At 36.3% G+C, this 14170-nt stretch overlaps 1 protein-coding gene across 3 annotated transcripts in view; it reads left to right on the top strand.

Annotated features, from left to right (window-relative positions):
* Nucleotides 1-14170, top strand: part of LOC306874876 (afadin- and alpha-actinin-binding protein-like) — a 17479-nt gene extending 3309 nt beyond the window's left edge. For 2 of the 3 annotated variants that reach the window (XM_079425168.1, XM_079425167.1), the window contains 11 exons: nucleotides 971-1117; nucleotides 3249-3452; nucleotides 3521-3631; nucleotides 3716-3851; nucleotides 7667-7742; nucleotides 7843-8023; nucleotides 8135-8282; nucleotides 8438-8568; nucleotides 12463-12636; nucleotides 12725-12836; nucleotides 12936-14170. In XM_079425168.1, the coding sequence (XP_079281294.1) occupies nucleotides 995-1117; nucleotides 3249-3452; nucleotides 3521-3631; nucleotides 3716-3851; nucleotides 7667-7742; nucleotides 7843-8023; nucleotides 8135-8282; nucleotides 8438-8568; nucleotides 12463-12636; nucleotides 12725-12836; nucleotides 12936-12997 (1458 nt within the window). In that variant the 5' untranslated portion in view covers nucleotides 971-994 and the 3' untranslated portion in view covers nucleotides 12998-14170. Of the gene's footprint in view, nucleotides 1-285; nucleotides 1118-3248; nucleotides 3453-3520; nucleotides 3632-3715; nucleotides 3852-7666; nucleotides 7743-7842; nucleotides 8024-8134; nucleotides 8283-8437; nucleotides 8569-12462; nucleotides 12637-12724; nucleotides 12837-12935 lie in introns of those variants that run through there. The other variant, XM_079425169.1, reaches the window with a different exon arrangement.

Below are 14170 nucleotides of genomic sequence, written 5' to 3'. Positions count from 1 at the left end.
ACCACGACATCTACATGTTATTCTGAAACGCTGTTATGGCGCATAATCATCATGTAATTTTGTGTAAATTCGGCGTCCTTGTGCAGAAATCCTTCTATTCACCTTAACCTACTTTAGATCTGATCATGGAGTGCTCTAGGTGTGTACTAGCTTTTCATGGATTTTTATATTAAGTCGTTTAATGGAATAAGCATTTTTACACTGTCTCAGTACCTATTTGGAATGAATTAAAGTTTTTTTTTTTCATTCATTCATTCGTTCATTCATGCATCCATGCATTAATTAATTAATTTATTGTATAGTTGTATAGTTTCATTGGAGTCAATCTGCATGCACTGACAGTTTACCAAATTACATTTTAAATGTACTCTTTGTTTGAGAGAGAGCTGTAGTAAAACACCTGCAAAAAATAAATATTAAAATTCCTTCATATTAATTAGAATATTAGAATATGTGCTTTATAAGTACTAATAAACCGCCAATATGTTAATAATAGGCATGCTAATAAGCAACTATGTAACCCTAACCCTATATAGAGACAATTGGTCCCTAAACTAAAGTGTTACTGGTTTTTCTCCTTTGTTGAACTTGACAAATGTGGTAACAGCAGGTTTGGAGTGCTAAGGCTGAGTAAATAACAACATTATTTCTGGGCAAATCAGTTGCATTTGACATATGATTCAAGTTTTCAGCACATTGGTGAGGAAAGTAAGAGATTTTAGCCGGCGCTCCAGATAACCAAAGTCTCGTGGGGAAAGGGAAAGATTAGGCAACTCAAAATACTCGGAAAGTTATTTTAAGGACAAGTTCCCCTCCTAACCTAATTTAGAGCAGTATTCGCATTCACTCAAAACCAGTACCACTACCACATGTACATGAGACAAATCTTTACAATTAATAGTGCATTTTATGACTATACATTATTTTATACAGCTAACTATTTATGCCTATGTTTCTCATTCTTTTGTAGAACATATAGGCATTATTGAATAAAATGTCTCCTTCAAGACTCTACACAGCGTCGGTCATGCCTCCTCTGCCTTTAAGCTCTTTCAATGTCTCAAGCAACTTCTGCACGGAAGAGAATATCTCTGAGTGCATTCTATACATCAATCAGGTAGGCACACTTTTTTTTGCTACGTTTTTTGATTTTGAAGAAGAAGAATCTAGTTGAAGAATCTACAACCTGAATTTCCAGAAATGTTGGGACTAAAAACTAACTAACTAAAAACAACTAAAAGACTTTCAAATCACATGAGCCAATATTTTATTCATAATACAACATAGAGAACATAAGTGTTTAAACGGATACATTTTAGACTTTTATCCACTAAATGTCGGCAAATCTCATCATCTACAGTGCACAACATCATCAAAAGATTCAGAGAAACTGGAGAAATCTCTGTGCGTAAGTGACAAGGCTAGGGTTGGGTACCGTTCACATTTTAACTGGTATGGCACCGCTATTGGTACCTGAAATTCGGTATCAGTACCCAACGGTACCTTTTTTCGGTACTTTACTCTCTGTGTAATAACAAAAACATTTATTTCAGTGAAAAAATAAGTCAAAAACTCTCAATTTCAACATTTTGAACAATAGGGCCCTACATTTTTTATTTATTTTTTTTCTTCCAGAAATTCTTGTGTTTTACTTTTTCTAATAGTCAAATGAAGGCATGAAACATTTATTTTTATTCAAATTAAAATAAAACCCTTTTATTTTTTGGCAGACAAACAGAGGTTTACTGTTAAAATGAATACATGGTAGAAAAATTGTGTGACTATTCCTTTAAAAAAGTTTTAATAATAATATTTTTTCTACAACCACTTATGGTGAGTGGTTAAGTGGTTAACTTAAGTGGTTAAATTGGTTGTAATAATTATTTTTTATCATTTAATTGTTTTATTTATGCGCAGGGCTAAAACCCCTAGACTTTCCTCTATTGTGTCTGAGTGTTGTATCAAACTGGCAGGTCACATCCTGCGGCAACCAGAACAACGCCTAGCAAAAATTGCAACGACATGGATGCAGCCCAATGGACGGCGAAGGCAAGGAAGGCCAAAGAAGACTTGACGAAGAATATTCAAAGATCTAAAGCGAGTTGGCGTTAAATGGGAAGAAGTTGAATCCCATGCAGCCAATCACTATCAGTGGAATTTGCTTGCTGCCCAATAGCACTTGTAGCACAGAAGGACCTAAGAAGAGAAGAATTTTTTTTATTTAAATTTGACAATAAATGGAATATAGATGTACATTATACTGTACAAAAGTAATACAAGATATATTTCTGTTACATGTTAAACCGCACTTTTATTTTTACAGGTTGTCGTGAAGTTTCTATGTGTATACAGTATTATATGATGCTAGTTTTCTCAAATGAAACTTCTCATGAAGTGACTCTCACAGCCTGTAAGTTCATGTGTTCATGTCATGTAGTGAGATGCAGAAGCCGAAAATCACCACGAGTTCACGTGTGCTCCAGTATTTGTGTAGTAAACAAAACAGGCTAACGGAACATGCAGGATTTATATTTAAACCATCTTTTTGCGTTTTAATATTCACATACACTAGTTCATATCAAGATTCTAATTAAGGGACGGACCTTTTTTATTCATCCAAAAATTTACAAATTACGTGGTATTCCACTCTATAGAGTAAATTCCATGAATGGACTCCACCATCCTGTCTGCGTTTTCGCTGAAACCATATGACCCTAGAAATGTAAGCACACTTCAGAACATTTCGGTTTGCCCTTTGTGTTGTGTTTTAAAGAGTTGCAGGGGTGATATAATTTCACAGGGCCCCTCTCTCGCCCTCTCGTATGCGCTCAAATGCGTTCTCGGGCACCAAAATTTGTCGGGCAAGAATGGGACCAAATTCCAACACCAAAACTCCAGAATCTCATAACCTCGATGCCCAGATGTCTTCAAACTGTTTTGAAAAGAAGAGTAGATGCTACACCATGGCAAACAATGCCCCGTCCCAACTATTTTGAGACCTGTAGCAGGCATCACATTTGAAATGAGCTCATTTTGTGCATAAAATTGAAATATTTCTCAGTTTAAACATTTATGTTATCTATGTTCTGTTGTCAATCAAATATTGGCTCATGTGATTTGAAATTCTTTTAGTTTTCGTTTTATTCAAATTTAAGAAATGTCCTAAGATTTCTAGGAATTCGGGTTGTAAACAAGAACAAACTTGAATCTCGTATTGTTACTGGACTTGCCACTCTTTACATTCACAGGAGTTGTCGTCCCTGTGCTTTCCACCAATTTTCCAAAATTCAGACAGCATTCGTGATCTGGATGCTGTTGTTGCCCTAAACAACATATATGACTTGCTTCAGCTACACCGTCGAGCTGTTGGAATGATGGAGGACCTGGAGGTGGAGCAGCTCAAGACCAGCAGTGACCTCCACTACCAACATCTCACCAACTCCAGGCTAAAGGTTTGGTCTTTTTTATCACACATTTTATTTCATTTTTTATTTTACTATGAATTTTCACTGTTTTGTAGGACCAGCTTGAACTTTCGAAAAAGGAAAACATCCGCTTGCATGAGCGAGAGCGTCAGCTGGAAACAAATCTAAAGACTTTGCAAAACTGCCTAAAAGATTCAAAAGAAGAGGTATGAAAAATGAACGAGAAAGCTGATATATCACGTACTGTTTTTTTTTTTTTTACTTTATCAAATATGCTTTTACTTTAATAGGTACAAAGGCTGCAGGGTATCATTGCAAGTCGTGCCACACAATACAACCATGACATTAAGAGAAGAGAAAGGGAGCACAACAGAGTAAAGGAGCGCCTCAATCAACTACTCATTGCCAAAAAGGAAAATAAACAAGGTAATATGTATTACTTAAAGGGGTCATGACATGACAAATCAAATTTGCCTTGATCTTTTGGCATATAAGAGGTCTTCATACCATTAAAACATCCTGGAAATTTCATTTCTTAAAGCGTCCTCCTCATTATAAACAAATAATTTATTTAATCAAGCTCCAAAAATGGCTAGTTTTGGATCTGAAGTGCAAGCTGATGTCACCCGGGCACAAACATGCGCATAAACATTGCCTCCAGAGCAACGCATCGATAAATAGTCATCTTCTCACCATAAGCCCCGCCCACTGGCATTCAGGCGCTTAAACGGTTACTCCACCCCAAAATTAAAATTTTGTCATTAATCACTTACCCCCATGTCATTTCAAACCCGTAACAGGGTTCCCACGGGTCCTTAAAAAGTCTTAAATTTACTTGATCAAATTTAAGGTCATAAAAAGTCTTAAATTATACAAGAAAGTCTTAATTATGATTTCAAGATGTCTTAAATTTGTGTACAGACCAGAATCGCAATACAGTTTAATGTGACGATTAAACTTCAAAAGGCTATTTCTGCACGTTTCAAAGTCCGGTGTTGCACTGCTTTGTGTTCTGCCGTTACCAGGGAAACAGTTCGATAGCGCCTCCTGCTGGCAGAGAATGAATGTGCATCTTCAATAAGGCTGTAGTTGTGAGTAGGGTATTCATGCAATACCGGAGGCTGTAGAACTGGCCAGCGGTTATGAAAACATGAATGATCATTTATTTTAATGCGGTGCGCTGTCACCCTCTCTATGTAAAAATCAGTCAAATCATGTAACGTCGAATGTCGACACACATGTGAATATCGTACAGTCTCTTGCTCGAGACAAAGTCTCTTTAAGTCCTGTCACTCGGCGGCCATCTTTGAAACGCCTCTCGGGCATCCAAGTGCAGCTCCTATCTCTTTGTATCGGGATCCATGAAATTCTCCAAAACGGTTCACTAAGCTTACGATTAAATTTAATATTTGAAATCACCAATGAAATCGGACAACAACTGTGTCATAAATGTTGTTTCTTTTGCTCAAATAGCGTTATAAAAAGCTTATTTCTCAGGCTAGATTAGCCAGTGCGCATGCACAGTCCTGAGCGCGCGTCTCAGAGCGCTGACTGTTTCTATAGCAACCGGGACTTCTAACGGCAGCTGCAGTGATGCGCTGACTTTACTGATTAGCGATTTGTTCTTTCATTCAGAAGGCGGGGCTTCCTGCGATTGAGCGGCCATATTGAGCGTTGCATTTTTCCCCATTCAAAACAATACGAGTGACATGTCTTAGGTATTCTATAGTCTTTGCTCGAGACTAAAAAAAAAAATAGTTGAAAGTGTACCGAAAGTGTTCTTTTTATTTATTATATATATATTTTTTAAATCCCTTGCTATGTGTACTGCGTTAGGCTAACTGAGACTTGTTATAGCACTCGCATATCGTTGCTCTTTTGTTGATTTTAATTACTTCCATTGTCCTCATTTGTAAGTCGCTTTGGATAAAAGCATCTGCTAAATGACGAAATATTAGTGGCTCATACTTTTTTTTATAGTATTTGCTATTCAATTCTGTTATATATTATTATTTTTAAGCAATTATTTAGTTGTTTAATTGTATACACTCAATTATTGTCCTAACCAACTCCTAACCCTAAACATACCCATTGGTGACCCTCATGAAATATTTAACTTAATTTATTTCAATACATTTTATATAGACGGTTTCAATGGCAACAGCAAGTTAAGCCCTAACTTAACTTCCGGTAGACATCCAAATAGAATCAACAAGTCCCTCTGGAGTAGATTATTTTTTGATAACAAGCAAAATATGTTTGCTGCGTAAATCAGACGGACTTTTTAAAAATGCAAATTCATTCTCTGCCAACAGGAGGCGCTTTAGAGCGAGAGAACTAGAGGTTTCTCCGGTAACGGCTGTTGGGCTGTACACACATGCAGCGCTGAGCTTACAAACGGCATATAACATGCAAGATGAAATGAAAATGACATTGAACATTTTCTAAAGACAGTCTTCCTTCAGAAATACAGTGATATAAAAACACCCGCATCTCGTTTTGACTTTTAAACGTGCATTATGTGCTCATGTTTATTCAACGAAGCCTTTTGGAAAATCGGTCAGTTTTAATATCGGGTTGCCAAAAATAAATAAATGTATGGGAAACGCATCCCACAGCACAACGACCTGAGCACAACTTCATTACTCATCACTTTAACTACGTTTGTAGCTGGCGACACTAATCAGACCAATAAACAAACACAGACCAGAAGTTAACTTCGGGCCAGGCGCGTGCACCTGATGAAACGGTCTATATTCTGGTTTTAAATTCTGTTTTCTTGGAAAGAAGACGTGTGAGACTTTAGTTCATTAGCCGCCGCGCTTCACGTCTGATGTGTGACACACATTAAAAAAGTATAGAAAAAAAGTATTAATGTGCAGTAAACGGTAAAAAAATTGCGGTACAAATTAGTGTGATTATTAGTACTTTTAATAAATGTAAAATCATTTAAATACAAATACTAATTTACAACATCCAGCAGCACAATGAACTGATTTTCACAGCTAAAAAGGCTAAATGGAGATGGCTGACTCCCCCTCAAACAGTTCAAGCTGGCTCTTACATTAATAATAAGATGGAAAGATAACAAATGAATAGTTTCCATGGATCTAGTCTTTGCAGTTTGTTTGATGTTTGAATCAGGTTTCCACTGTTGGAATAGATGGCGCTGTCCCATAAAATAGGGTCCTTTACAGTCCTAGAACTGCAGCCTTCGGTATTACAGGAACATTGGGTTGTTTTTGTTCAGACCAATGCGAAAATCGACCCATGTTTTTACCCTGCAAACACACAGAGCGGTAAATGTTAACTGGTGGATCGATAAGAAGATAATTCTTTATAAAAATCTAAACGGTTAAATGTGTTTGTATGCTATTTAATTAATATAATAATTGATTGATAGTAGTTGTTTAAATTAATATAATAATTAATACTTTTGACTCATCCATTTTCTTAAAAAAACGGTTTAAAGCCTGAAATTTGAAGTGTATCATTTTATAAAACTTTTTGTTTTTGCAAAAACTTCTATCTGAACTGTAAATCATGCTTTTTACAGTCATTTTACAGTTACCATATACATTGCCCTACCCTGCTCATGTGGTATTAATTTTATTTGTGCAGGTCTTAAAAATCCTGCAGCAACCCTGCGTAAAAGCTTTGTTCGTCTTTGGAACACAATTTAAGATATTTTGGATGAAAACCGGGAGGCTTGTGATTGTCCCATTGACTGCCAAGTAAATACCACTGTCGAGGCCCAGAAAAGTATGAAAAAAAAAATCGTCAGAATAGTCCATCTGCCATCAGTGGTTCAATCTGAATTTAATGAAGTGATGAGATAACTTTTTCTGCGCAAAGAAAACAAAAACAATTTATTCAACAATTCGTCTCCAAAATGGCACTACGCTGAAGCAGAATAACATACTGAATATACTGTGTTATTGGCATATGTAATACATCTTATACAGTAAAATAGTAATATTGTGAAAACATAATACAATTTAAAATAACTCTTTTCTATTTTAATATATTTTAAAATGTATTTTATTGCTGTGATGGAAATGCTGAAATTTCAGCATCAGGCTTCAGTGTCACATGATACTTCAGACTCAAAACCAGTGAAGTTCACTCACAACTTTATTTGCATAAAGAAACAATTCACCCCAAAATTTAAATGTGTAATTATTTAGTGACCCTAATGTAATTTTCAAAATCTTTTGAAAATAACTTTTGCTTTGTGCCAGGAATGGAAGTTTTGAATTATGTTGGAAGGTCAGATGGTAGGAGATGTCTTTGGAAAACTGGAAAAACTGAATCCAGGTAAAATACATAATCTTTTTGGTTGTTAGCATTTTAATTATTATATTTATAGTTCCCCTTCACTATAATATCATATGACAACTTTGTTTTTTTTTTTTAGACATGAGGGAGATATGTACAAAACTCTTCTCAAAGAATTTGATAACCGTCAGAGGGAGCTAATGGTGGAAAACATAGAGCTGAAGAAGGTACTTCAGCAAATGAAACGAGAAATGGTGGGGGTTTTAAATTCAAAGAAGATGAGCCAAAAGGAAGAGAAGCAAAGCAATGATATGGATCAGGTACAGTATGACTGTCATGTCCATAACAACCATTTTACACTAAAAACTTCATGATACAGCTCATAATTGTTTGTTTGCTAATGATATTTTGAAAAAAAAATCATATTTCAGTCGACTCTGCAGACAAATTCTGATGACGATGAACTTTTGAAAGGACCTCCTGAGATGTCATGTGATCATGCTCGGGAGAAACTCACCAACAGCATTCGTCAGCAGTGGAGGAAACTCAAGCACCATGTTGAGAGATTAGACAGCCAAGGTAGAGAATTTAATCTCACCTTTTTGTTCATCACCATCTCTTTCTTTATTTCTTGAGCAGCATTATCACCTAATGCACAGAACATTACACATTAGACACACAAACATTTTGTAAAAATAAAAATACAGTGAAAGGTGTTGTATTTTATGTCGAAGCATCCATGGTGCAAGATGGAGACAGTGAAGAGATGATCTCCAAACAACTACATGAAGAGGAGATAGAGAGGCTCAAACTAGAAATCCAGCAGTGCAAAGAGTTTATCCAGACTCAACAGCAACTTCTCCAAGTAAGCAGAGGCACAGTTTCCTTAAGTTAATGTTGTTGATGCTTAAAGGGATGGTTCACCCAAAAATTTGATCATTAATTACTCACCCAAACCCAAACCTGTAAGGCCTCTGTTCATCTTCAGTACACAAATTAAGATATTTTTGATGAAATCCAAGAGCTCTCTGAGGGTACTACCACACTGGTTCAACCATAATTTTATGAAGCTACGAGAATACTTTTTATGTGCAAAGAAAACAAAAATTATTACTTTATTTAACGATTTCTTCCATTATCGAGAGTACCGTGATGCATGTGTGTGAGACTGCTGACATACAATATGCAGGGGCATTTCCTCTGAGGAGGCAAAGGAGGCAGTGTCTCCTCCAAAAAAAAAGAAAAAAAAAATGGATGAGAAAATAATTGATATAGGGCTGTTGCGATTCGTCGATTTTAGTCTACTATTCGATTTTTAAAAATCATTGACTTTTCGTCAACAAACCGGCAAAATACCGGGAGTGGCACATTTCACGGACGAGAATCGAGACTATTTTCCAAGGTTGCATGATATATTAAACCCATTTAAAAACATAATTAAGCATAATTGTGAATTCACAAACGTGACGATTTAATTAAATAATTATATGTGATGTGGTTACAGTGCGCTTTAATTATTTGCATGCATGTATAGGTTAAGTGCGTGCGTGTTCACAGTAGATCCACAGAAACTTATCATTTACATGTGTGAAGCATCTCAAGTGGGAAGTCGTGGCCTAATGTTTAGAGAGTCGGACTCGTAATCCAAAGGTTGCGGGTTTGAGTCTCGGGCCGGCAGGGGTTGTAGGTGGGGGGAGTGAATGTCCAGCACTCTCTCCACCCTCAATACCACGACTGAGGTGCCCTTGAGCAAGGCACCGAACCCCCAACTGCTCCCCGCAGCATAAATGGCTGCCCACTGCTCCGGGTGTGTGTTCACGGTGTGTGTGCACGTTGGATGGGTTAAATGCAGAGCACGAATTCCGAGTATGGGTCACCATACTTGGCAGTATATCACAAAAAAAAAAAAAAAAAAAAAAAAAAAAACTCCATCTCTGCATGTTGTTGCGAGTTTGGGTTCATTATAAAGTTCACCTGTGAACGCAACGTGTGCCATTTCATTGGATTTGTGACTATAGGGTTTCTGTCCTAAAGAAATGGCCAAATATAAAAAATTAAGTGGACATTTTAATTAAATGGTGCTTGCAATATTAAACAAGGATTAGATCGTACAGTTATGTGTAAAAACAATCGTCAAGCCGTTGGCGTCCCCTGCAGGCGTTTGTTGTTATGCGTAATGTACATTAGCTCTATTGTCTATAATACATTATATAATTTAACAGTTTTGTTCAATAAAGCCATATGATTTCTTGCTTTTGATACTTTATTTGAACTAATTATTATTGCCTTATTGCTAAATCCGTTTTATTTCCAAATTAGTTTTTTTTTCCATTTTCATTTTTCCATACTCTGTCTTAATGCTTAAATTAAAATGTATTAATCAAAAAGCATGTCTAATTAATTGAGTTTTACAGTTTGATCTGTACCAAATTCTGTTTTCCATTATTTTCTGGATTCCATTTTAATGTTTCCATTACATTTTAATAATCAATAGCATCTCCAAATAATTGATTTTATATTTTAAAAAGTATTTTTTTAATTTCTTTTTTTTTTCCCAGAAATACTGCACATTTACATTTTTTCACCTAAATAAATTCTGGTAAATACTCCTTTAAAAAGTGTTTTTTGATTGTAATTTTATTAGTAGTAGACTAGAACACTTGTATATGTTGTCATTCTTGCACTATAATACTGAACTTTGATTTCAGTGATTTTGACAAAGATGGACACTTCCTTCTTGCACTCTGTTGCAGTTGACTTCTGCTTTAAAAAAAAAATGATTTCATAGAAATTTGGATTTCATTCAGTTAAACTAATAAAATATAGTTTAATAAAATATTCTTGAGTAAAATGATTGATTTTTTGTGGGAAATTAATTGTTTAGATTAATCGATAAATTAGTTGATAGATTAATCGAAATAAAAATAGTCGTTAGTGGCAGCCCTAAATTGATATTACAAAAATTAAACAACATAAATTTGACTAAATATGACATTAAAAGTTTAAAAGTCAGACATTTTTATAAAGTAACACTGTCCAACAGCGATACCCACAGGTAAATTTACAGCAGAGGCTTGCCTCCCTTCACACCATTGTCTTACAACAGGGACCCCATAGTGTGCCGTGGGTTTAGTGGGGGGTAATTGAGAGTGAATGGGGGAAAGTCACGTGAGAGGAGGCAATGCCTCCATCGCGCTATAATTGGATAGGATTGGTTATGATTGGTTCATGCGATAAATTCCGCCTCTTGTTTTCATGCTTAAATATCACTGGCTTGTGTCGCGTCAAAATAAAACTTGAAAAGGCCTAAAAACGTGATGACTGTGCCAGTTAGTGAGTATTCAGCTTGATGAAATGAAAGATTTATCTTTGTGCCTATGACAGTGTTTACATCTTTCATGACAATAGTCAGTGTTTACATCTTTCATGACAATGACCCGAAAATAAGTTGACTATTAAAAAGAACAGCTGAACATCAGTTCACAAATAAACTCTCTGCCTTGTTGGCAGAGGCTGTTTACTCTAACTCCGTCCACCAACTTTTTATTTATTTAACCCTTATTTAACCAGGGAAATCCTTTGAGAACAAGTCTCTTTTGCGAAGGAGCCCTGGCCAAGAAAGCGGCAGTAAAAGTTCCACATAGAATACAAAATATAAAAAAATACATTGAACATACAAGACATAATACGTTTACAGTACAATGAAAAAATTCATCATGACATCCCCCATTGTCACCATAGACTTATCCTAATTTGGGAAGCAGGGACAAGTGCCCATTGTGCCTGCTTCCCGGTACTTTACTAGCCTCTTAAATTGACCAAAGGAGACCAAGTTATCAAGTTTTAAGTCATTCAGTAACAGGTTCCACGCTGATGGGGCAGACATTCTAAATGCTTGCTTCCCTAACTCTGTGCGAGCCCTAGGCACAACCAGGTGGAGATTAAGATAAGATTACTACAAAAGACGATAGTTTAGTAACAGCTCCAGTGCTGTAGATGGTAAAGCGTCTATGGTTTGACACAATCAATTCATAGGGTTGGCTTATATTGTCCCAGTATGGTCTCATCCATTAAATTTTTTAATTAAAATTACAATTTACACTCAATACGTTATTATTGTATAATGTTTTATATTGCACTACAATACGAAGGTGCATATAATTTCCACTATTTAAAATAAGTTGTATAAATACCTTGACATTTTTGGGTGAACCATCACTTTAAAATCACCAGCAAACACAAGTAGAGATGCTTTCCTACACTCTTAAAAATAACGGTTGCAAAAGGGGGTATGCCATAGAAGATCCATTTCTGGTTCACCAAAGAACCTTTCAATGAACATTTTATAAAGAATATTTTTTTCTTATTGTGAAAAAAATATTAACCTTTTAAAAACGAACCTTTTGTGCAGTAGAAAGATTTTGTGATTGCTAACGATTCTTCATGGGACCAGTAATGTCAGTAAAGAACCTTTATTTCTAAAGGCCAGTTCACACCACATCGACAGATGCAGAACAACGGCAACAGCTGACTGAGTACAGTACATCACTTCCAAGATCCAACAATGTTCAATCAGCAAAAGGAATTGCTGACCAATGCCAGCAGACACCAGTAGGGGTAACTCACGGATCAGACAAAATCCAACGAACGTGTCTGTTGCCATTTGTTGGTGTCTGTCTGTGTAGTTTGAATTGGCCTGAAGAGTGTAGACCAGCTTCACCAGAGCAAGAGAATATGAATATTGTTTTACATTTTACAGCAAGAGCTCAACACTCCCTGTGATGAGGAGACTGCAGCTGTTCTAAATGATTCCTACATGCTGGAAGAGAAGGAACGCTTGAAAGAAGAATGGAAAGTGTTTGAAGAACAGAGGAAAAACTTTGAAATGGAAAGGAGAAACTTCACAGAGGCTGCCATCAGATTGGGCCACGAGGTTTTAGTTTATAATTGGTTTTAACGTACTTCTGAATTCAGCTCTTAATTTATCCTGATTTTAATCGCATTTTTCTTTTTCTCTTCAGAGGAAATGTTTTGAGGATGATCGTGCAATGTGGCTCAAACATCAGTTTCTTAACACAACATTTGCAGACCAGATGAAACCACAAAGTCGCATGACTGATGAATTTTCAAAGCGTGAGTGATTAGTTTATCCTTTTTACTAGCTTAATTTATCTTTGAAACTAAACTAATCTTGATTATTTTATTTTTTTCCAAATTTCCTGATTTTGTCAGATTCTGGTCGTGAAGAGAAGCTCATTTCAATTTCTGGTAAAGTGAGCAAATCTCATCTGTAGTCTCATCCATGGAACTGCTTGCAGATGAACCTACTTTTCTTCCAACACCAGAGGAGAGATACCGGGAACCAATATGAATGAAGTCTGCTAATATCTTCATGAAGAACTTTCAGCATATGGGCATGAATATTAAAGGTGCCATAGAATGCATTGATACGATATTTTAACTTGTTCTCTGATATCTACATAGAAGGTATGTGGCTTAGGTAAGGGCAAAAAATCTCCAGAAACGGTTTTACATGTTAATTTAAAACCCTAGGATTTGTCCCTAGAAGGAAATGGTCTGTTATTACCTTATTTGGAAGGCTCATTTCAGTAGTTCCCACAGCAGGAAGGAAACACTGGGAAAATATATATTTCAATGCTTTCTTGCAGTTATATCGTTGGGTAATTATACTGTAAATAAAATGGAAAGCCGCTATTAATATGCGGGGCATTGAAACTGCTTTCAAATTCTCGATCGCTTTTTAGTTTCACTTTCACTTTCGAGATTTGCGATCACACGTACTCTGTTTATACTATGGAGTAGCAGTATTTATCAAACATTTTACAAGACCAGATGCTTGTCAGTGGTGCTCAGGATTCATTCAAATCATCCGCCTTCATCCTCAGTCATCTCTCCTTACTCTGTTTATGTGGTAAGTGAAATCTTATGTACTGTAATGTAAAAGGCTACCGCTAGCAAGAAGCTAACCATGTCTCTTTTGTGGCTCGCGTTATTTTATTAGAACGCGTTATTTGCTTTCTGTACCTTTCTGAATGCAGACACCAACCCATCCCTGCACTTCACGTCCCCTGCACAGCCTGGAACATAACATTTATTTCCATGATCTGCCATTTTCGCTGTTGTCCTCACTTGTTTTTTCACAATACCTGCAGAACTTCTGATGATTCAGCTGGCGGCTGGCCTAGAACATGGGCAAATATTGTACGCAAATGTTTGGGGCGTACATATTAGTGATCCTGACTGTAACGTCACAGTCAGCGTTATGTTCTGATTCGCCTATTTTTCAGTGGTCTTTTGCATTCACGAGATTTACATAAGAAGGAGGAAACAATGATGTTTGAGGCTCACGGTATGTCATTTCCATGTACAGAGTTGTTATTATTCAACGATGCCAAGGTAAATACAGTTTTCCATTCTATGGCACCTTTAAAGGGGTGGTTGATTGT

This window comes from Barbus barbus (assembly GCF_936440315.1).
Source record: "Barbus barbus genome assembly, chromosome: 9".
In the NCBI taxonomy this organism is placed as follows: domain Eukaryota; kingdom Metazoa; phylum Chordata; class Actinopteri; order Cypriniformes; family Cyprinidae; genus Barbus; species Barbus barbus.
Note: the sequence above shows the minus strand (reverse complement) of the source record. Positions and strands in the feature narration are given on the sequence as shown.